Source organism: Globicephala melas, chromosome 6 (genome assembly GCF_963455315.2).
Source record: "Globicephala melas chromosome 6, mGloMel1.2, whole genome shotgun sequence".
Taxonomy (NCBI): domain Eukaryota; kingdom Metazoa; phylum Chordata; class Mammalia; order Artiodactyla; family Delphinidae; genus Globicephala; species Globicephala melas.
The window spans coordinates 36,536,555-36,558,739 of NC_083319.1; the positions used below are offsets into that span (position 1 = coordinate 36,536,555).

The following is a 22,185-nucleotide window of genomic DNA, read 5'->3' on the forward strand; positions in this document are numbered from 1 at the left end:
GTGGCCAAAAAAAAAAAAAAAGAAAAGAAATAAGGAAAAGACAAAATCTGACAAGAAATCCATAACTACTAAAGAAATCTAATTCCAAGTTCAGATAGCTAACCAGGAAATTCTACCAAACATTTAAAGGAGGCATAACACCAATCTTATAGAAACTCTTGTAGAGAATAGAAAAAGAGAGAATACTCTGTGATTCATTTTCTGAGGCTAGCATAATATCTGTAACAAAACTTGATAAGGACATTACAAAAAATGGAAAATAACAGCTAATCTCACTTAAGAACACAGATGTAAAAATTCTAAGCAAAATATTAGCAAACCAAATCCAACAATATATAAAAAGAGTAGTGCAGTATGACATGATTTTATTAGGAATGTAAAATTGGTTTAACCTCCAAAAAACAATCGAGGTAATTCACCCAGTAACAGAAAATCCATGATTATCTCATATACAGAAAATTTTGATGAAATTAAATATCCATTTTATGATAAACTTTTAACAAATTTGAAATAAGAAAGAACTCCCTTGATTTGCTAAAGGAATCTACAAAAAACCTACGGCCAACATCATACTTAATGGTGAAATGTTGGAAGCTTTCCAGTTTTTTTTGTTTGTTTGTTTTTGCTGTATGCAGGCCTCTCACTATTGTGGCCTTTCCCGTTGCGGGCTCCGGACGCCGCAGGCTCAGCGGCCATGGCTCACGGGCCCAGCCATTCCGCAGCATGTGGGATCTTCCCGGACCGGGGCACGAACCTGTGTCCCCTGCGTCGGCAGGTGGACTCTCAACCACTGCGCCACCAGGGAAGCCCAGCTTTCCAGTTTTGGAATAAGATGAAGATGCATGCTCTCACTTGTATCTATTTAGCATTGAACTGGAGGTCCTAGCAAGTGCAGACAAGAGGAAACCACGTGGGAAAGAAAGAAATTGAACAGTCATTTTCTGCCAACAGGACTGTATATGTAAAAAACTGAAAAAAAATTAACAAAACTATTAGAATTAATAATTATATATAAAACCTAGAATAGACCCTAGAACAAATGTGCAAGACCTCTACAGAAAACTGTGAAGCATTATTGAAAAAATCAACAACTCCGGTAAATAGAAGGGTTCATCTTACCTGTTTACAGATTGAAGATTCAATATTGTAAAGATATCAATACCACCTAATTTATCTCTGGATCCCATGCTGCCCAATAAAAAAATCTTAGCTGTCATTCCCATGTGTTAGACTGGTAGGGCACCAGGGTAGACAATCCCAGTGACCAGATACATTGGAAGGAACTGCAATATTTTCCTCTTTGGTAAGCAACATACTGGTATATTTTTATTTTAGAAGTTGAGGGGACTTAAATGACTTAGGTACCCCAGGGAGAAGTTTTTAGTAGGCATTCACAGTTTTCATTTCTGTCATGAAAACGAATTTTAAAGGGCAGTCTTGGAGTCAGAATTCTCAAAAGTTCTTGCTACAAGCAACTACTTTTCGCACAAGTGCTGTACTGTCCCCTAGCCACATGTGACTGTTTAAACAATCCTGGTTAATGCATTAGTTGCACTAGCCCCATTTCAGGTGCTCACTCAGTAGCCATATATATGTAGCTAATGGCTACCTTTTGGATGCTGCAGATGTTGAACATTTCCATCATTGCAAAAAGATCCATTGGACACCTCTCCAACAAGGCTTCCCACCTTTTTGGACCGACACCAAGTAAAATTTTAGGTGGACTGGGGTTGAGCCACTGCTCTGGCATAATTTACTTCCTGCCACATTAGGTGGTCAGTGGCCCACCTTAAAACGTAACCCACTCATCAGGTGTTTATTAGCAGGGTACCAGATTTTCTGGTTAAGAAAATCAACTAGAAAAGAAATTGCAGTACGAATTTCCAACGATTCAACCTTGAGGTGTGGGGAGCATCGTTTACATGTAGACAGACTTCTTAGGTGAAGCCTTCAGATCCCAGTTAACTAAGATCTCAGCCATTTGAGAAGGGTTCTCAAAGAGTGCCTGACAAAGGATTGGCTGAAGCCCAGGGGGAATTCACATAAGCTTAAGGGTTAGGAACCCTGGAGGACTGTAATAGATATTTGCTGCTGAAATTCAGCACTTGAGGAACCTGACTCTTAGGATTGGACAGCTTCCAAATGGTAATTTCCCTCCCTGTTCCCAATTTTTGTCTCTATTTCCCCCTCTCATTACATAGCCCATGCCCAAGTAAACAAGAAAAGCTGTTTCAGGGTGGTCTGTATTATGTAAGGAAGCTTGTATAGCTGAGATTCTGTTGGAAGATCTGTAATGCTAGGTGAATCCACAGCAGTAAAGGGGGTATTATGGGGGATCCAGATGTTAGAAGTGGATTACATTGGATGCACCTAAAGGTGTGGTTGGGATTTATGACTCTGTACTGTGAAATGAGGGGGGGGAAAACCTTAAAAGTTTGAATGTAATCATCTCCAAATTGGCTGCTTTGGAAGACTAGCAGAGAGGGCTTTGGGAGAACAGTCAGCTAGATAACTGGGCTACATATGGTGGTGTGGGGCTGGGGGAGGGGACTTGTTCATGGGGGCCAGTTATCTCATTCTAGCCTCTCTTTGTCCAGGAGTTGTAAAAACCTGTGATGTTATTGCTGGAACTTTGAATTCAGCAGTTGCTAAGCACCTGCTGTTGTATTTCAGGCTGTAGGTTTAGACCTTAGGGTTACAGAGTCAAAACAGGTCGCCCAGTGTGATATGGGAGACAGATGTTCACAAATAATTACCCTTTCGTGTTATTCATATCAATGCATAGAGGTTCAGAGGGTCCTGGAACATCATTTTAGTCTGGTTCCCTAATTTTCTACAGGAGGCAGCTGAGGCCCACAGCAGGAAGGAGACTGGTTTAAGTAATGCCAAAAGAACCAGAACCTGGGCTTTTGATGATTGGACTGAAATATGATCACCATCCTTGAAGACATAATTCCTATCTGCTTAAAACCCACTTCTTCGATACTGTCCCCTTGACTGCCCTCTTTTCCTCCGATACCATTTAAACTATTTTGTCCTTGTATTTATTGCGCTTTTATGGAAGATCTTACTTCCTCTTTTAGATCTCGAACGTGATTAGGACAGGCACCATGCCAGCTTCGGTCTTCGTACCTATCTCATTTCCTGTTCTCAGCACAATATGAATAACTGTTTAATTGAGCCTTACAGTAGGACAAGTTGGGTTTGAACCTGACTCTCCATTGAGACACCTTGGCCAAAGACACCTTGGCCAAATCACCTCTCTCTACGTCAATAAAAATTCCTAACATTTGGGCCACATGAATACATACTATATTGGGAATTTGAGTGAGGTTAATTACTGTTTGATGGCTGAGTTTTGGAGGCGGTACGCACGGACTTGCAGCAGCACTTGGGGAGAAATATATAGAACTCGTAGGCTCGGCCCGCCCGCGGCCCGGCATAGCGGCAGCCTTTCCGGGCGCCAGGCACGGGGGGCGGGGCGGGGCTGCGCAGGGGTGCGGCGCGACGGCTCTGTTGCCGGAACTAGTCCGAGTCGCGCGCCTGGACGAGCGCAGCCCGCCCCGCCCCCTTCCCCCCGCGGGTGGAAACAAAGGGGGCTCCGCGCGCGGAGATAAGCCGAGGGGGAAAGGGGCGGAGCGACTGGCGGTCTCGCGCCCTGGGATCGCGAGGTTTGTTCAGGAGAGGGGGCGGGGTGGGGTGGGAGCGACCCAGACCCGAGAAGTGGGAGGGCCGCGTGCTCGCGCATCTTGCGGCCTAGCGGTGGGGTTGTCGCTTGCGCGCGCAGCGCAGGGTACTGCGCCGGCGCGCCCGGTCAGCGAGCACCGGGGAGGGGCGCAGCGGGGCGGGGCCCCCTCGTGCAGCGGTGCGGGGTCGTGCGGCGGCCGGGGCGGTTAGGGCGCGGGGGTCGAGAGGATGGAGCCCCCGAGGCGTTAGCCGACTTTTGTCAGCTCTGGGCGTGCAGCCGTCGTTTCTTGGCGCGGCCCGTGTGATGGTGCCGGGAGGAAGGAAGCGCCGTGATAGCGCGTCGGTCGGAGCCCGGGTTCCAGGGTTGAGAAGGCCCGGGAACAGAGGATCTGGCGAGCTGGCCGCTGGCTGGACGAGCGGTCACAATAGGAGGCGGTGGCCCAGCGAGGAGCCGCGGGAGTAGCCCCGCAGGGCGGAGCCTTCCTTTGCAGGTACTGGCTGCCGCAGCCGTTGGTTCCCGCACGAGGGCGGGACGGGCCGAGCCTTGGGCCGTTGGGAGCCTGCGGGGCCGCGCTAGAGATGAGGTTGCTTGGTGTTCAGCGGGGCGCGGCCGGGCCGCCTGGCGCTCTTTGTTCCCGAGGCAGCGGCGAGGAGGTGCGGGCACAGCCCTCGGGAGCGCCGGCCCGCCGCGTCTGGCAGATGGCCTCGCTCTTTCGCTCCCTCCCTTTTTGCTCAGGCGCAGGTGAAATGATGTCACTCAGGACAACGCAGAACCCAGTCAGAAGGGTCCTGTCTCCGTCCTTGTGACGCCGCGGGTTTCTGAACAGGCTGCGTTTTGTTCTCGGGTTGGGAATTCTTCCTTTCAGGGCTGAAGAATGGAAGAGGTTGGTTTTGAGCCGAGAGTTTTTCAAAGTATTGAGGGCCAAAGAGAGTAGAGTTTTCGTTTACGTGTGTAGGACTTGTAAGACCTTGTTTTTTCTTTATGCTGCAAAAATGATGTATACTGTTAACATTAAAAGTTGGGTATGTTAGTTCTTGCACCGTAAATAGAAACGAATAATGTAATATTGAATTGCCTTTTCTCTTTTCTTACGAGGCGCACTTAATATACGAAAATTTAAGTATGCAAATCATTCACAGTCGTTTATTACCTTAGAATTGCAGGCCTTTTTGGATACTATTTGGCCTCGATTGCAGGTACTGTTGTTAACACAATTACCGCAAAATTCCTTTAAGTAGGTAGCAGCCCTGGTAACTAGTCTAAATTTTTTTAAAAAATCCATTCTCTCAGTTCTTAAGAAATCAAAACTTAATGAGGATCTAGGGACAGTTGGGATCAAAGTAAAATTGTTTCTGTCTTCCATTGGAAGAAATTGGGTTTCTATAGGAGTAACAATACAAGACCAAATATAGAGGTCAGATCAGTTACATTGCAGCTGGCATGTATTCAATACTTGCAGTAAATAGATGAAAATTACTAACTGGATTTTTAAGTAGGAATTGTATCATTTAATGTACTCCAACTCTTGCTGGCTCATAAACGTATTGGCATAGTATATTTCACTTGAAAACTTATTAAACCTTAAATCTATTCATTATAGGGGTTCAATTTTAAGTTGATATTTGTAATTTTTTGTAAGGCTTGTTTCTAAAAGACTTGGTAGCCTTGAGAGGCTATAGTTGAATAAATTTTGCCACAAATTAGCCACGTGCTCCTCGAGTCCTCATCTGTAAAATATGAGAGTTGGATTTAAATGTTCTCTATGGTCCCTCCACTTCTGATATCTTCTGTGACTCTGCAAGGTAGTGTGTTTCTGTACTTGTTGAGTTTTATCTACCCATCCAATTTTTATAGCTAAACTTAAGTTGGAAGTTATTAATCTGAGTAACTATTGAGAATTTTCTGTACTAGAGCAACCTGAATTTTGAGCAAGGGTGGACAGAGGATGGCACAGTTAGACATAATTGAATATGTTAGCATCATAATGTGGAGTGTAGACCTGTTGTGTCTGCAGTTGCTTTGGATGAGGCTTTTAGTTACATCGCTAGACTGTTTATTTATTTTTGGCTGTGTTGGGTCATCGTTACTGCGTGCAGGCTTTCTCTAGTTGTGGCGAGCAGGGGCTACTCTTCTTTGCGGTGCACACACAGGCTACTCATTACCGTGACTTCCCTTGTTGCAGAGCACGGGCTCTAGGCGCGCGGGCTTCAGTAGTTGTGGCATGTGGGCTCAATAGTTGTGGCTTGCGGGCTCTAGAATGCAGGCTCAGTAGTTGTGGCGCACGGGCTTAGTTGCTCCGTGGCATGGGGGATCTTCCCGGACCAGGGCTCGAACCTGTGTCCCCTGCATTGGCAGGCGGATTCTTAACCACTGCGTCACCAGGGAAGCCCCAGTAAGGTAGTTCTTGATTAGTCCTGTGATTGTTGTGTAGTGTCTGGGTCTAGTCACTAGTTTTCTGGTTGTTTTCCTGCTAACCACATATATCAGGCATCTGTTTTCATGTCGGTTCATCTTTGGTTAAATCATAGTTTGCTTTATGTTTTCTCTCGACAGTGTATGGATTGTAAACACATATTTGAACTCTATAGTTGTAGTCTAGTTAATTTGTTCAGTAAATGTTAGATTCCTAACATCACGTTGTCTATCTGTAGATGAAGCAAATGCTTGAACTCTATAATGAATTAACGAGTGAGATTTGAGCAAGTAGACAAAGAGGGGCCACGTACAGTCTTATTTTTCCCCAGCTTTTCTGTCATTTCATGTTCCTTTTTTTTTTTTTCATGTTCGTTTTTAAAAGATCTGAACAGCTTTCCTTCTCCCCTCTATGTTAGGGGACCCTGTTGTCCTCATTTATTCCTGTTGAATTTGTCCCTCCCTAGACTGAATCTCTTTGAGGGCAAGAAATATTTCTTTTTGTTTTCACAGCATCTAGCACATGGTAGAAATGCAATAAGTATTTGAATTAATTGTGACTTTTATTCAGTAAGACTTACAAAGCACTCAGTCACACTTCATCTTTTCAAATGTGTGTATGTGTGTGTATATATGTATAAATTTTTTATTGATTTGGACTGGTCATGGTCTAGATATTTTCCAAATCCATGTAATTCTTAAGAGATAAATCTTGAAAAGATGGTTTAGAGCAATCTACTTTGAGGTTACCAGCGTAAGTAAAATGATTTTAGACATACTTCCTTCAGGGGAAAATAATCCTTGTGCATGCAAATCTGGATTGTAGAACTGAAGGAAAGAAAAATTCATTAAAAGAATGTGTAAATCTTAACTTTTCCTAACCTTTATGTTCACTTGCTCAGTACATGTAATAGTTAGAGACTTCCTTAGTTGCACGTGCCTCCCTTCCCCCCTTTCCCATTAATTTGTTGGACTGTGGGGTGAGAAAGGAGGGTGGAGCCTTTTGGCTATTTTCACCAGCCCTGGTTCTGCTCTGTTCCCAGAAAGACATGGGCCCAGTTTGTTGTTTGCCTTAACTCAAGAATGGGAATAATAGTTTATTTTAAAAAGACAGTGTCCCATTGCTGGACAGTAATGATCCTTCCCCGGTAAGTAGTACCAGTTCTTGAATGGTTTAATGACTGCATAATAGTCCGCCAAGCACACATACCATAATCTCACTTAAGAAATACTTATTTGTTAAACATTTAGGTTACTTCTAGTTCCCTTTTAAATTGTTGCTGTAATGTGATGGACATATTTGTGCTTATGGCTTTTCTCATATTTTGGAATATAATCTCAGAATTTGTCAGATGAAAGATCAATTATTCGAACTGTTAATTTGTTAATGAAATCTCCTTGATTACTTTCCAGGAGATTAATATTTGCCATCATGGAAGCAGTGAGAATATTTGGAGTTTTAGATAATTTGGATTCGACCTCTTCATTTTTTAGGTACCCAGACTTGGACCTAGAGGAGTAAGGCACTTGTTGGAGTCAACGTTGACCAAGCACCTAACTCATCATTTTTTGGGTTTTTTTTTTTCCCTTTGTCTGTTAGCCTATGATTTGAGTGCCTTTGAGCAGATGGTATGCAGCTTTTGTAACAGTGAACAATTTTTTTTCTGGAGAGTAATGTGGCCATTTTGGAGAAGGCTGTTTGGCCTTTTGAGCAATTTATTTTGTGGAAAGTACATTATTTAATACTGGCCTAGAGATCATACACCTGTATATCCTCTACTTCACTTATCTGAGAAAAATGTAAATGAAGGAAGCTGTCATCAGAAGTGATTTTGGAGGAAGCAAGTTCTGGGACAATATGTAGACCTAAGTCCAATGTTATTTTTAACACAATAACTGCAACAATTTGCCACGGTAACAATAATACTACACTCTTAACACAAAGGTTAAATTGTTGGTTATATTATGGTTACCAAGACAGGGAAAGGCCACATTAAACAGAAGATGTCCTTAAAATAGAAATGTGTTATTGCTTAAAAGGTTAAACTGTTTTCTATAATTCTAGTCTTGTGAAATAGAAAACAGTTATGCTGGGTGAATTAGTCATGTAGTTATATGTAAATAAACATTAGAAATGAGAAGTGTAGGGAGTTGCAGATTCAGTCCCATCTCAGGAATGTTTTCATGGCAGGACTTTTTAAATATAGGTGCATCCTGAGAGAAGGCTGAAGTTACCATGTCCTTGTAATGCTCAGCAGTTGGTAGATTAGGGAAAAATAGAACTATTGATTTTCATATATAGTATAATCTCAGTAATCTTAACTGAGGGAGAGTTAGGGAAGTAGTGGAAGTCAGAAGCAAGTTACAAGGAAACAAATTTATTTTTAAATGCTTAAAATAGCTTTAAATAGGCATTGTGGAATAGTTGTTCCTTACTAATCCAACTAGATAGATTATAAAGAAGAATGTTACTTTTAAAATTCTTCATTTAGAAGGTGGTTTAGTGGGTTGAGTCTGAACCTTAGAGCCAGATAGACTTGGCTTCAAATTATGGCTCTGGTGTTTATGAGATGTTTCGCTTTAAGCAAGTTGGTTAACCCTAACTTGCAGTATGTAAAGATCAGAAAGCCCAGCTTGGTTCCTGGCATGAAGTTTACTATTACCAGATTGAGGTTTTAAAAACTGCTGTATTGCTTAGATAAAAAGTCATCTTTCATAATTAAACTAATACAGCTAGAATTTTGGAGAAGAAACTCCTTGAGTGTGGCACAACAGTTTTTATTCTATTATGTACATGTATGTTATGTTAGTTTTCTATTGTGTGTAACAAATAACCACAGATTTAGTAGCTTAAAACACAAATCTGTTATCTCACAGTTTCCATGGATCGAAGTCCTTGTATGGGTTAGCTGTAGAGTCTTCTGTTCAGGGTCTTATTTGGCTGGAGCTGTGAGTTTTATTAGAGACTTGATGGCCTCTTCCAAGCTCACTGTTGTTGGTGTAATGTGGTTCTTGTGATTATAGGGCTGAGGTTCCCCCATTTTCTTGCTGGCTGTCAACTGGTGACCATTCTCAGTTCCTAGGTGCCCTCAGGTCTCTACCACATGGCCCCCTTCATATGACTTCTCAGAACCTAGCAGCTTAGTCTATAAGGTTGGCAGGAGAATCTCTTTAGGAAGGGCTCAACTTCTCTTTTGAGAGCTTTCTCTCATTAAGTCAGGCCTACCCAAGGTAATCTCCCCTTTGATTAACTTAAAATTCAGTGACTTGGAATCTTAATTATATTTGAAAATCCCTTCACCTCTGAAAGGGTTTGTGTAATTTAGGTCATATAATTTAACCTAATCATGGGAATGAAATTCACCATATTTACAGTCCTACCCACACACCAGGGAGGGATGGATTATACAGGAGATATACACCAGAGGTGGGAATCTTGGCGACCATCTTAGAATTCTCTCTTCCCTTCTCTCCCCTTACTCCCCCGCCCCCCCGCTTCCTCCTGCAAGGACCAGGGTTTGCCAGTTTTTTACACGTATTACTGAAATCTGTTTTCCCAGCCAGCTCTTGTACTAGCAGTTTGTGAGACTGCTTTAGCTATGATAGTTGAAGGTAGATGGCCTTGTTAAAACACTCTTCAAATGTACTTATTGTGCAAAGTGTAAGCTTAAGATTGCAGAAAGAACATGAAGCCTACATCAAGGAACAGAGACCATTTTGAGAAAGGAGAGAACTGTTTTAAAGTAGTAAAAGCACTCCTTACATTAAATGAGTCAGGAATGTGAAACTACTTCTTCCTTTGAAATATTTTCTACTCTTGCCCTCAGATAAACCCAGGGCTCCTACCTCTACTCTGATTTTTGCCTGTATTATGGCATTTAAAACATTATCCTGTAGTTGGCTGCTTGCATCTTTCTTTTTAAAACTAGAATAAGCTCCTTGAGCGTGGGATCCATGTTTTATTTCATTTTCTAACATAACTCTTTGCTTATAAGAGGAAGTGAGTAAATATTCCTTGATTCAGTCATTCATATTTCATCACAGTGGTAAAGGGTATTGGCACATTCATGTTTATAGTACAGAGAAAAGTTTTAGTTCATGTCCAAAACATTTTGTGGAGCAGTACTAATGAATTCTAAAGTTACTGCCGTCAATTTTGCTTTCAATCCTAGGAAGGTCTTTGGAAGTAATTTTACTGTTAGCAACAGGCCTGGTCATTTATCTGTTTACCAGGCTCGTAGCAAACCAGAAACAAAAATTTATAAAGGGGCTAAAGAAGGTTATTATAGCAGGATTATTCATGTAATTAGCATGCCACTTTATGATCTGTCTCTGCCTTCCTCTCTGGCTGCTTCCTTACTGACCAGTTACACTGAACATTTTGTAGTTTCTTGACTACACTGTTAGCAATTACCTCTCCAAAGCACCAGTATGGACCATTATCACAGAAAGATACTTTTTTTTTTTCTTTTTTTTTTTTTTTTGCGGTACGTGGGCCTCTCACTGTTGTGGCCTCTCCCGTTGAGCACAGGCTCCGGACGCACAGGCTCAAACTGCAATGGCTCACGGGCCCAGCCGCTCCGCGGCATGTGGGATCTTCCCAGACCGGGGCACGAACCCGTGTCCCCTGCATTGGCAGGTGGACTCTCAACCACTGCGCCACCAGGGAAGCCCGAAAGATACTTTTTTATACAGTGATTTGCTTTTGTTTCTTTTTTATAGCGTATACTTCTTGAAGGTAGGAAATCGTAACTATCTTTTGTTTTTAGTGCCTGTCACAGAATAGACACTTAACATGTAAGGGAATGAGTGCAGCAATGAAACTAAAAACAAGACAGCCTTAAAGACATGGTCTTTAGTGTAGGAACAAGCGGGTACATAAACCTTAACCCCCAAAGGCAGTTCACGCCACAGCACAGTGGAACAGGTGATACTCATGATGTCTGTGATCAAAAATGCTACAGATTAAGTATACTTACATATGAGTTTAAGGGGATTAACTCACAATCTAGTCAAGCATTTAAAACATGCAGTCATTTACTTTGAGGCTTATGATCTTGTCCTTTATTCATTAGGAAGGTTGCTAGGTTTGTGTTGAATAGAGCTGAGATCTCCACGATGAAAATCTTGTTTTCTATACTTGGGATCACTATAGAAATTTTGCCATAGATGTTCTGAAATCTCTCTTCCCTTGCATGATCATTTGGAATGTTAGCTTAAAAAGAGAATGAAAAATTAATCATCGCCAGGTAGACACTAATCTTTCTGTACTTAAGTGATTTTTACTTCAGGTTTTCTTGACATGAAGTCTTATCTGTCATTTAGGGTTTCAGAATTAATGCCAACAGAAAAGATATCAATAGATATTATATGGGAAACATAGGAAGGACTTTTCCTTCTTGAGCAGTGCTATTTTGCCTTTAAAGAAAGTTTTTATAAGTGAGATCCATTGCCAGAGGCAACCTTTGTCATCCTTATATTTGTTTTGATGTTTAAGATTAATTTTTTATTTCTTTTCAGTCTCTGCTAACAAAATCATCAGATACCTAGAAAATCCGGACTGTCCTTCATAGGCATGATTCTCCACATTGGTGCAGCTAGCCATGAACTATCCTTTTCTTCTCCCTCTTTTTCCCAGATATCTCCCGGGGCCAATTCAGCACCTCTACCTGGCCATCCTAACAAGGTGATTTGTGAAAGGGTGAGACTTCAGAGCCTGTTCCCTCTCCTCCCAAGTGATCAGAACACTACCATTCAAGAGGATGCTCACTTCAAAGCTTTCTTCCAGGTTCTTATATATTTACCCTTTCCCTTCATAGGGCTGAAAGCCACAAGATACATTCTAGGTTGTTTCTAGGAAGGCTTGAGACAAAATTCTCAGAATCTTCTTACTTCTTATTTTCTATTATATGTGGGAATAAGTATTCTTCTTAGAGGGAGTCTTTAACATAACTTTTTCAGCCAGCTTTTCTGAAGAATGTTTGTCTTGTCTTGAGTTGCTGTTACTATTTGACCACTTAATATTCTTGTTTTTTTATCTTTTGGTCTTAGTCACTTGTCCTAATAGGTCTAGTTCTGTAGGAGGGTAGAAGATATTACAGAATATGTGAAGTTGTATAGGGAAGGAAAAATGGAAGCATGTAAGGTATTTTTTAAAGTCATCACTACTTATTTGCTTAACATCCAGAGTTTGATAGTAATGCATATTTCAAAGAGAAAACATGGTTACTTGCCTTCTGTAACTTTTTATACCTGTGGGTAAAATGTGTTTAAAAATTTGGTTACATACAAAATGAAAACAAATTAAGGTATGAATGGATTTAAACTGTCATTAGGTTATTAACAAGAATACTAGGATGTGCTCACATAAATCATTGGCTACTACATTTACAATCCATTATTGCTAGAGAAGCAAGTTTTAGTAATGGAATTCGTTATTACCACAAAGGAAACTAAGTTACAGAATTGCTTTTGTATACTAGGGTTGTGGGCCAAGTCATGTAATTGTATACTAGGGTTGTGGGCCAAGTCATGTAATTGTACATGTGTATATAAACCTGAGGTAGTGAGAGTTGCTAATCAAATCTAGGACTTTTGGATAGAGCTAGCTCATTTTCTGTTTGTGTGGGAGTGACAGGTTGGGACTTGGGACTAGTTCTGAAAGAGAAATGCTTGTGACACATTAAATTGGAGGTGTAGGATTTCTGAGGGTAGGTGTTTAGGTGATCTAGGGCTCTTTAATCTGCTTTCTTTGTTAATATTTGTGCCAGGTTCTCTGCTTTGTGTGTATTGTCTCCTTTTGTTTTTAACCATCATAATAAACTAGTCCTGGATGGTTTTCTAGATGAAGAAATAGGCTCAGAGAATCTCGCTGAGATGCCCAATTACATATCTAGTTGTTGGCAGAACAGAAATTCAAATCCAACTTTTGCTATTTCTTGTCTACTATATCATACCAGCTTTGGATGTTAACAGATAATTCTGTAAACACAGTTCAGTGTATGTTAAGAGACATCATCTGTATTGAATTGAATGGCATATTGACTGCCATTTTGGATACAGCATTAGCTTGCAAGAGCTTGATCTTTAACAATAGACCAATATAGCTAAGGAAGAAATTGACTTTGTACCGTCGCTACTGCCACTAATAAACAGTTATTTGACACTTTGTGTTCTCCAGACCTCCTTTGAGTCTTTAAGCATTAACTCAATATTAACTTTAAACTCAAAGAGTAGCTGCCAAATGCAATAGATTAAACCCATGTTTCGGGACTTCCCTGGTGGCACAGTGGTTAAGAATCTGCCTGCCAATGCAGAGGACACGGGTTCAAGCCCTGATCCATGCCTACATGCCACAGAGCAGCTAAGCCCGTGTGCCACAACTACTGAAGCCCGCATGCCTAGAGCCCGTGCTCCGCAACAAGAAAAGCCACTGCGATGAGAAGCCTGCGCACCGCAACAAAGAGTAGCCCCCGCTCGCCGCTACTAGAGAAAGCCTGCATGCAGCAACAAAGACCTAAGCAACCATAAATATATAAATTAATTAGTTTTTTAAAAAAAGAATTAAACCCATGTTTTGAAGATAAAACCAAAAAGTTAGACTCAGTTCCATTGGATGTTGCAGAAAGGTGAAGGGTGTTACTGTTAAGTTTTTATTTATAGTCCTAATTTAACTTAAATCTTACTTTTCTCTAATTTTAGAATAAGGCCCTCAATGTACTTTGCTCCCAAGAGAGACTGGAGATTTTCTTTGCCCACTTATTACCCTCCCACTGTTCCACATGAAGCAAAGTAAATCCTTCTCATATCTCCTTCGAGATACTGTCAGATACCTTCAACCAATTCTGATACCATGATTAGGTGTGATTTCTTAGTTCCAGTTATGGTTCTCATCCTTATAAAACTTAGTTGCCATGTAAAAACGAGAACCTATGCAGCCACGTCGTATCCTCAGAAAGTTATTCCCTTAATGCAGTTTTCTCTCGGCTTTCCTCCAAGTTCCTTTCCTCCCAACTCTTTCTGCTTTTCCTTCCCCCTTGACTCCATCCATTCTAAACAGACTCACCTACCTCTTCCATTTTTTTCTTAAAACACCCTCTTCACTTCCATATTGTAGCTGAAACTAGTCTGTTTTACGAGGACATCATTTTCCCTGTAGCCTTTTCTAAGGGTAAAGAAATTACTGCTTTTTCCTGCTCCAAGCATGGGATTGGGTATGTAGCTAGTAGGTAGGATGGTCATAGAGGTGAAGGAAAGTGTTGATACACTCCTGGATCCTTGTTTTTAATCACTAGTCTTTGAACAAAAAGCTTATCCTGGTTTGTTTTTTTTTTGCGGTATGCAGGCCTCACACTGTCGTGGCCCCTCCCGCCACGGAGCACAGGCTCCGGACGCACAGGCCCAGCGGCCACAGCCCGCCGGCCCGTCTGCTCCGCGGCATGCGGGATCCTCCTGGACTGGGGCACGAACCCGCGTCCCCTGCATCGGCAGGCGGACTCCCAACCACTGCGTCACCAGGGAAGCCCCTCATCCTGTTTTTGATCTCTTTTTTCATCTCCACTACTTACCAAGTTTGTGTCACTGTCCTTGTTTATTAAAGACTTTTGCACTTTGCTGCTTTTTACTTGTTTTTCTAGTCAAAATCTTTCAAATTTTGTATGTTTTTTAATTTTAAAAATTATGAAATATTTCATATATGCAAGTTATAAAATATAAAGAAGACATATGTATAAGTTTTAAAAAACCACCATCTAGCTTAAGAAATCAACTATTGCCAATGTTTTTGAAGCTTCCATATTATATTCAGGTGCTGTCCCAAACCTGTGCCTTGGGTAAACCTCTGTTGAATTTTGTGTTCAGTATCTCTTTGCTTTTCTGTGTGGTTTTTACTACATATAGTATACCTCAATACTATACTATTTAGTTTCTGAACTTAATGTAAATGGTATCATACTTTGTGTATTTTTGCCATTGTGAAATTCATCTATATTGATTGCATGTGGCTGTGTCCTGTAGATTCATTTTCCTGCTTTTAGCTTTACATTTATATGAACGTACTGTACTATAGTTTATCCCTTCTCTTTTTGATGGACATTTGGGTAGTCTCCACTTTTCTATTATTATTATTAGAAACAGTGTTGCCATGAATATTCTTGTATGTTTCCTGGTGTACATTTATTTGGTATTTTAATGTTCCTTTAAAAATGATGGCTTTGTGTATTTCTTGCTCTTTTTTTTCCCCTACAAAAGAGGTTTAAGTAGATGCACATTTGCATCTCTATAAAAATAAGCCTATATTTAAAATTAGAATCAAAGTGCCTCCTGTAATTTTTTTAAATTAAAATTAAGGTATAATTAACATACAGTAAAATTCACCTTTTTCCGTGTACAGGTCTGTGAGTTTTGACAAACACATACAGATGTGGGACCATTACAATCAAGATATAGGATAGTTTCAGCACCCCCCAAAATTCCCTCATGTCTGTTTGCTATCTGCGCCCTATAATTTTAAAATTAGCATTTTCGTGCTACCAACCAATTCAGTGATTGTGATTGAAGATTGTATGCTTTCATTAAAAAGTCATGTACATCATGGGGAACTTGAATTTCAGGTGTGGCACAACCCTTGATTTCAGGTGTGTGTGTGTTTAACATACACATACATTCTTTTAAAAAATATTTTCCATTATGGTTTATCATAGGATATTGAATATAGTTTTCTGTGCTATACAGTAGGACCTTGTTGTTTATCCATTCTATATAGAAAAGCTAACCCCAGCCTCCCACTCCACCCCTCCCCCAGTCCTCTCCCCCTTGGCAACCACAAGTCTGTTCTCTATGTCTGTGAATTTGTTTCTGTTCTGTAGATAGGTTCATTGGTACCATACTTTAGTGATATCATATGGTATTTGTCTTTCTCTTTCTGACTTCACTTAGCATGATAATCTCTAGTTGCATCCATGTTGCTGCACATGGCATTATTTCGTTCTTTTTTATGGCTGGGTAGTATTCCATTTGATGGACATTTAGGTGGTTTCCATGTCTTGGCTATTGTGTACAATGCTGCTATGAACGTAAGGGTGCGTGTATTTTTTTTTCAGTATGCAGGCCTCTCACTGTTGTGGCCTCTCACCCATTGCGGAGCACAGGCTCCGGACACGCAGGCTCAGTGGCCATGGTTCACGGGCCCAGCTGCTCCGCGGCATGTGGAATCTTCCCGGACCGGGGCATCGGCAGGTGGACTTTCAACCACTGCGCCACCAGGGAAGCCCGCATGTATCTTTTTGAATTAGAGTTTTGTCTGGATATATGCTCAGGAGTGGGATTGCTGGATTGTATGGTAATTCTGTTTTTAGTTTTCTGAGGACCCTCCATACTGTTTTCCATAGTGGCTGTACCAACTTACATTCCCACCAACAGTGTAGGAGGGTTCCCTTTTCTCTTCAGGGCTGTGTGTGTATGTGTGTGTGCATGCACGCACATTTCTTAATACAGCTATTTGATAACTTTATTTTGTAAATTTACTAAAGTTAGGTGATTGAAATTTGCTGATTTATACATATAAAGAAATAGATTTCTGAAAGTACTGTAAAAATGTCTCTTCTCCAGCAAATTTATAGACTTAACAAAAATTTTAGCCAAAAAAAAAAGAAATATTTTATTTTAGAGCTTTACGAAGTTATTCTTTTCCTCCCCATTAATTAATTTATTTACTTTTGGCTGCGTTGGGTCTTCATTGCTGTGCGCACGCAGGCTTTCTCTAGTTGTGGTGAGCGGGGGCTACTCTTCTTTCTGGTGTGCAGGCTTCTCACTGTGGTGGCTTCTCTTGTTGTTGAGCACGGGCTCAGTAGTTGTGGCTCGCAGGCTCTAGAGCGCAAGCTCAGTAGTTGTGGCACACGGGCTTAGTTGCTCCATGGCAAGTAGGATCTTCCTGGACCAGGGCTCAAACCCGTGTCCCCTGCATTGGCAGGCAGATTCTTAACCACTGAGCCACCAGGGAAGTCCTAGAGTTATCCTTTAATTCATAAGATCATCAAAGGAAAGACAGGAACAAAAACTTTTCCAAAAATTGTCATAAAGGGAAATACACCATAAAGATACTAAATCATATTGTAAAGAAATAGTTTCAAGTCAGTGAGTTCCATATTGTTAAAACACAGTGGATGGGAAACAACCTAAGTGTCCATCATCGGATGAATGGATAAAGATGTGGCACATATATACAATGGAAATTACTCAGCCATAAAAAGAAATGAAATTGAGCTATTTGTAATGAGGTGGATAGACCTAGAGTGTCATACAGAGTGAAGTAAGTCAGAAAGAGAAAGACAAATACCGTATGCTAACACATATATATGGAATTCAAGGAAAAAAAAGTCATGAAGAACTTAGGGGTAAGACAGGAATAAAGACACAGACCTACTAGAGAATAGACTTGAGGATATGGGGAGGGGGAAGGATAAGCTGTGACAAAGCGAGAGAGAGGCACGGACATATATACACTACCAAACGTAAGGTAGATAGCTAGTGGGAAGCAGCCGCATAGCACAGGGAGATGAGCTTGGTGCTTTGTGACCTCCTGGAGGGGTGGGATAGGGAGGGTGAGAGGGAGGGAGATGCAAGAGGGAAGAGATATGGGAATATATGTATAACTGATTCATTTTGTTATAAAGCAGAAACTAACACACCATTGTAAAACAATTACACTCCAATAAAGATGTTAGAAAAAAAAAAACAGTGGATGTTTTGCAGCCCTCATTCTACATGACCTCTTAGTTGAACCCTTGAAACTCCATTACACTGGCTTTCACCACCACACTCCACTCTCCTCTCATCAGGTACTCAACATAAAATGTTGGAGCTTCTCAGGGTTCAGTATTGGGCTTCCTTTTCATTTTATAAACTATTTTGAACAATTTTTGTCAATGCCTGTAACTTCGTTGACGTACCATCTATCTGTAGTATACCAAAAAGTCCTGAATTAACATATCTAGTCTGAGCTTCAGTTGTCTGCAGAACGACTCCATGTGGAGGGATCCCTTGATTTCAGGTTGTTCTTAGCAGCTTTTCTGTTTTTGTTGGTTTCATGGTTATGCTTCAGATTATTTCATTGATCCTTGTTTATAGCTTCTGTGGAACTAAATATAGCATTTGAAAACAGTACAATTACAGCATCAAGGTAAATCAGTTTTTGTGAACCAGTGATGTTCTGAGAAAAATCTAGGACTTAAGGTTGTTAATACATTATTCAGAAATTAGCCAAACAGGCCTCCCTAAACTCAGGAAGCCACTGCTGGGTTAGCAGTTATGGCCAACGAATATAGAAACATAATATTTTCACATGGTATTTTATCCTCTTCATTATGATGGAATTGCAATATGTTATACCACTACATTCCCTTTGCAAGCACTCACTGCACATAAAATTGTTCTGTTCTTTGGCCTTTTATGAAAAAACACAGACTTGGACCATGTCAAAAAGCAAAGTTCTGATTTTTTTTTTTTAATGCATGGTATGGTAACTTTTGAAAACAGAATATTTGAAGTCTCTTTTCCCTCCCGTACCTACAAGTAAAATAACATTCCAGGAGGATGTACTGTTTGAGTGGTTATGAGGTTGGATTTTGTTCTGAAATCTTTTGAGCTGAGGAATCAAAGCTGTGCATTAGAAAATTAAAGTCCTTTGTAAAGTATATGAAACAGGACTATATATATGTTGTGTAGTTCAAAGGCAGTATATTCACTGAATTGTCTTTTGTACATCTTCACTAATAGAAACATATTTTACATAAATTTGAATATAGTTTAAACAAAGACTTTGTGGAAAATTAAATGAAAGAATGTGTAGAGATCATTTTGTACATTATGTGATTCAAATGTAAAGTTATTAATTATTATTTACAAAAAGGGATCTGTCTTGGTGGTTATTCTTTATTAGCAAGTTGCTTTATGTAGAGTGTTTCAGTTTTCTAAGTGCTTTCATGTCTCTTATTTTAAATGAATGGAATTCAGTAAGTATTTCCTCTCCTGGGCCATTTAAATTTAATGGTTGTGGAATGAGAAACTTAATCTTTTGTCAGATAGAATAAGGCAAATAGAGTCTGGAAGTTTAAAAGAGGATTGGGAACTCATAAATCTTGCTATGCTTATTTATTTGTAAATCTGAGATGAATGGTAGTCCTGAATAATGAGAGGAGAGGGGACCAGATTATTGGAGATTTTATCTCCCCGACTCTAGTTGCCCCCTTGTTCCTTTGAGAAGTCCTTGGGGCTCACTAGTGTTTGCTGAAATCAGAGGCACTTTTCAATCACCATTTTTAATCTAGGACTTGGAACCTGTTTATGCTTTGGGGAAAGTTTGCATTATCTTCAAGACTTCCTGACTGACATATATATAAATATTATTTATATTTTATGTGTGCGTGTTTATACATATGCACGTGTATTTGTTTTTTTTTTCTCCCATGGTATTTAGCATTTAATCATTTCTGATTTGCTTTTTTTGAAACTGTGGAATACTTTCTTATGGGTTGTTTTCACTTCTAATAATGATGTTTTGGTTATAAAGATTTGGTGTAACAGAGGTGTAATCCTGTACTCATTTTATCAGATGCTGAATACTGAGTATAAAAGCTAGCTGGCTAATTTTCTTCTGTCCTTCCTCCCTTGATCCCTGAATCTGCATCCGTATTCTGTACTGTAATATCTCTACAGTATTCTGTACCAGTAGAGACAGTACTAGTACCTGACTTGACTCAACATCTTACAGGTTTAAGTTGTCAACATCTGGTACTTTCTAGTCAGCCTACAGGCACAGAGTCAGCAGGGACAGGAGGGAACTGCTCCCCCCTGAGATTTCAAAACGTAAATTTTTCTGTAATGGTGAATTTATCCTTAGGGACTTTTCTTAAGAGAGTCCCTTATCTCTTAGTTCAGTGGTTCTCAGAGTGTAGTCACAGACGAGCAGTACCAAGCATCATATGGGATCATGTTAGAAATGCAAAATTCTTGGGTCCCAATCCAAACTGTCTGAATGAGAGACTGGGGAGTAGACCCAACAATCTGGTGTTTCTGATGCATGCAAAAGTTTGAGAACCACTGGCCTAGGTAATAGGAGTATTCCTCCAGATTCTGCTTTGCATTTACTTCTGTCAAGAGTCGTTGTGGTACCATAATTCTAGATCAGTTTTTATATTAATTTCTAAGTTTAGAGGTTCACAGACAACATGGGTAGTGAAAAATTTGAACCCCAGCCTTGGTGTGAGGAGCTAACCTGTGGTTTGAGTTCTCAGGGATGTGATCCCTTCTCCAGTTCTCAGTACATACAGAGTAGACACTCTGTGCCAATGGCTGACTTCTTCTAGTCTTCCCTTTTATTGAAAGCATAGTACTTTGGAAATTTTGGCCTTATGCAGGGGTCTCAGTGATAGGACCTTATCTTCTGTTCCTCCTGCGAATATCAAAAAACAAACCTGGTTTTCAGTTTTCCTCTTTGTTTCTGGTCCTTGGAAATTTCTCTTTTTCTCTGAATCCAGCAATACCTTTAAATTTTTTTTTTTTTGTATTTAAACCATTATTTCTAGATGTTTATGTTAGGATTTTCACTTCTGGTCCATGATTTTGTCACAGAAGTCGTTACAGTTACTTTATATCAAAGTTTATTTGATAAAATACTTATTTTATTATACTTATTTATACTTATTTCTGTTCTGTAACTACAACAGTGATCTTTCATGCCTTGTCCTATGTTGATTATAATAATTGAAAACCAGTAAACATTCTTCATAGTATTAGGATACTTGTATAGTCATTGCAGAACCAAGTAGCATGTTTGGCCCATGGAGGAGGAGTTGTAATCTTTTGACTACCTGTCCTACTCAGAGGATGCTTTAGGTGACAAAACGATATGGATTTGTTTTCATCTTTGTCCTCCACTCTCTGATTGCCTTTTTTAAAAAAAATATTTATTTTCTTTATTTTTTTGGCTGCATTGGGTCTTTGTTGCAGCACACGGGGTCTTCATCGAGGCGCGTGGGCTCTTCATTGGGGCACGCGGGCTTCTCTAGTTGTGGTGTGCGGGTTTTCTCTCTCTAGTTGTGGCGCGCAGGCTCCAGAGCACATGCGCTCTGTAGTTTGTGGCACGCGGGCTCTCTAGTTGAGGTGCGCGGACTTAGGTGCCCGACCAGGGATTGAACCCGCGTCCCCTGCATTGGAAGGCAGATTCTTTACCACTGGACCAGCAGGGAAGTCCCTGATTGCCTTTTTATATTTCTTATGATAAGAGAGCTGTGGGCTTAAGTTTTATTAAGAACTTGTAAGTTCTCAATCATACTGTTTTTGAATCCACATTGTGTATGGTATTTTTCTCAGAGTCCTCTGATTCTTTCTAATTTGTAATGATTGTTTTTCAGACCTGCTGTACTGCCATCACCCTGGGATTTCTTTTCATTGCACTTCTGGGTTACTTCTATTTCTTGGATCCTGTATTTATATATATGTCCCCAGGTGAAGGAGAGAGCATGCACGCATACATAAAAATCAATCAAGTAAAATTTTCTGAATGGATATGTGAGAAGCAACTTTGAATCTTAATACATCTGGCAAGGTCTTTGTTTTTTCCCTTATACTAGACTAATAGTTTGATTGGAGTATAAAACTCTATATTCAACATTATTTTCCCCCAGAAAATAGCATCTTTTGTTTTCTGTGGGAAGTCTAATGCTAATCTAATTCTTTTTCTTTGTAGGTTACTCCCCCTTTCTTTTTCTGGAAACTAAGAATTTTTTACACAGTTCCTTAGAGTATTAAAATTGATAAGGAATATGATGAAACCATATTGCATATAGTAAAATAACCTTTTAGTAATCCCATGTCACTAAATCCCATGTCAGTTGTGGTTTCCTGTTACTTTGAGTGAAAAAGTAAGGCTTATTACCATAATCCTAATGAAGAGCTCACTTCCACATATTTCCCTTCACTTCCTAGTCTTTTTTTTTTTTTGGCTGTACGTGGGCCTATCACTGTTGTGGCCTCTCCCGTTGCAGAGCACAGGCTCCGGATGCGCAGGCTCAGTGGCCATGGCTCAC

At 40.3% G+C, this 22,185-nt stretch overlaps 1 protein-coding gene across 5 annotated transcripts in view; it reads left to right on the forward strand.

The window, feature by feature from the left end:
- RNF38 (ring finger protein 38) overlaps positions 1-22,185 on the forward strand; it is a 123,321-nt gene that overhangs the window by 60,087 nt on the left and 41,049 nt on the right. The window contains exons 1-2 of one of the 5 annotated variants that reach the window (XM_030884248.3): positions 3,803-4,178; positions 11,739-11,888. The exons of 1 other annotated variant lie outside the window; for it this stretch is intronic. Coding sequence is in view for 1 of the 4 variants with exons in the window: in XM_060300747.2 (XP_060156730.1) it covers positions 4,563-4,571; positions 11,739-11,888 (159 nt within the window). In the remaining 3 variants the exon portion in view is untranslated. Of the gene's footprint in view, positions 1-3,802; positions 4,179-4,510; positions 4,572-11,738; positions 11,889-22,185 lie in introns of those variants that run through there. 3 more of the 5 variants (XM_060300747.2, XM_030884243.3, XM_030884249.3) reach the window with 3 other exon arrangements.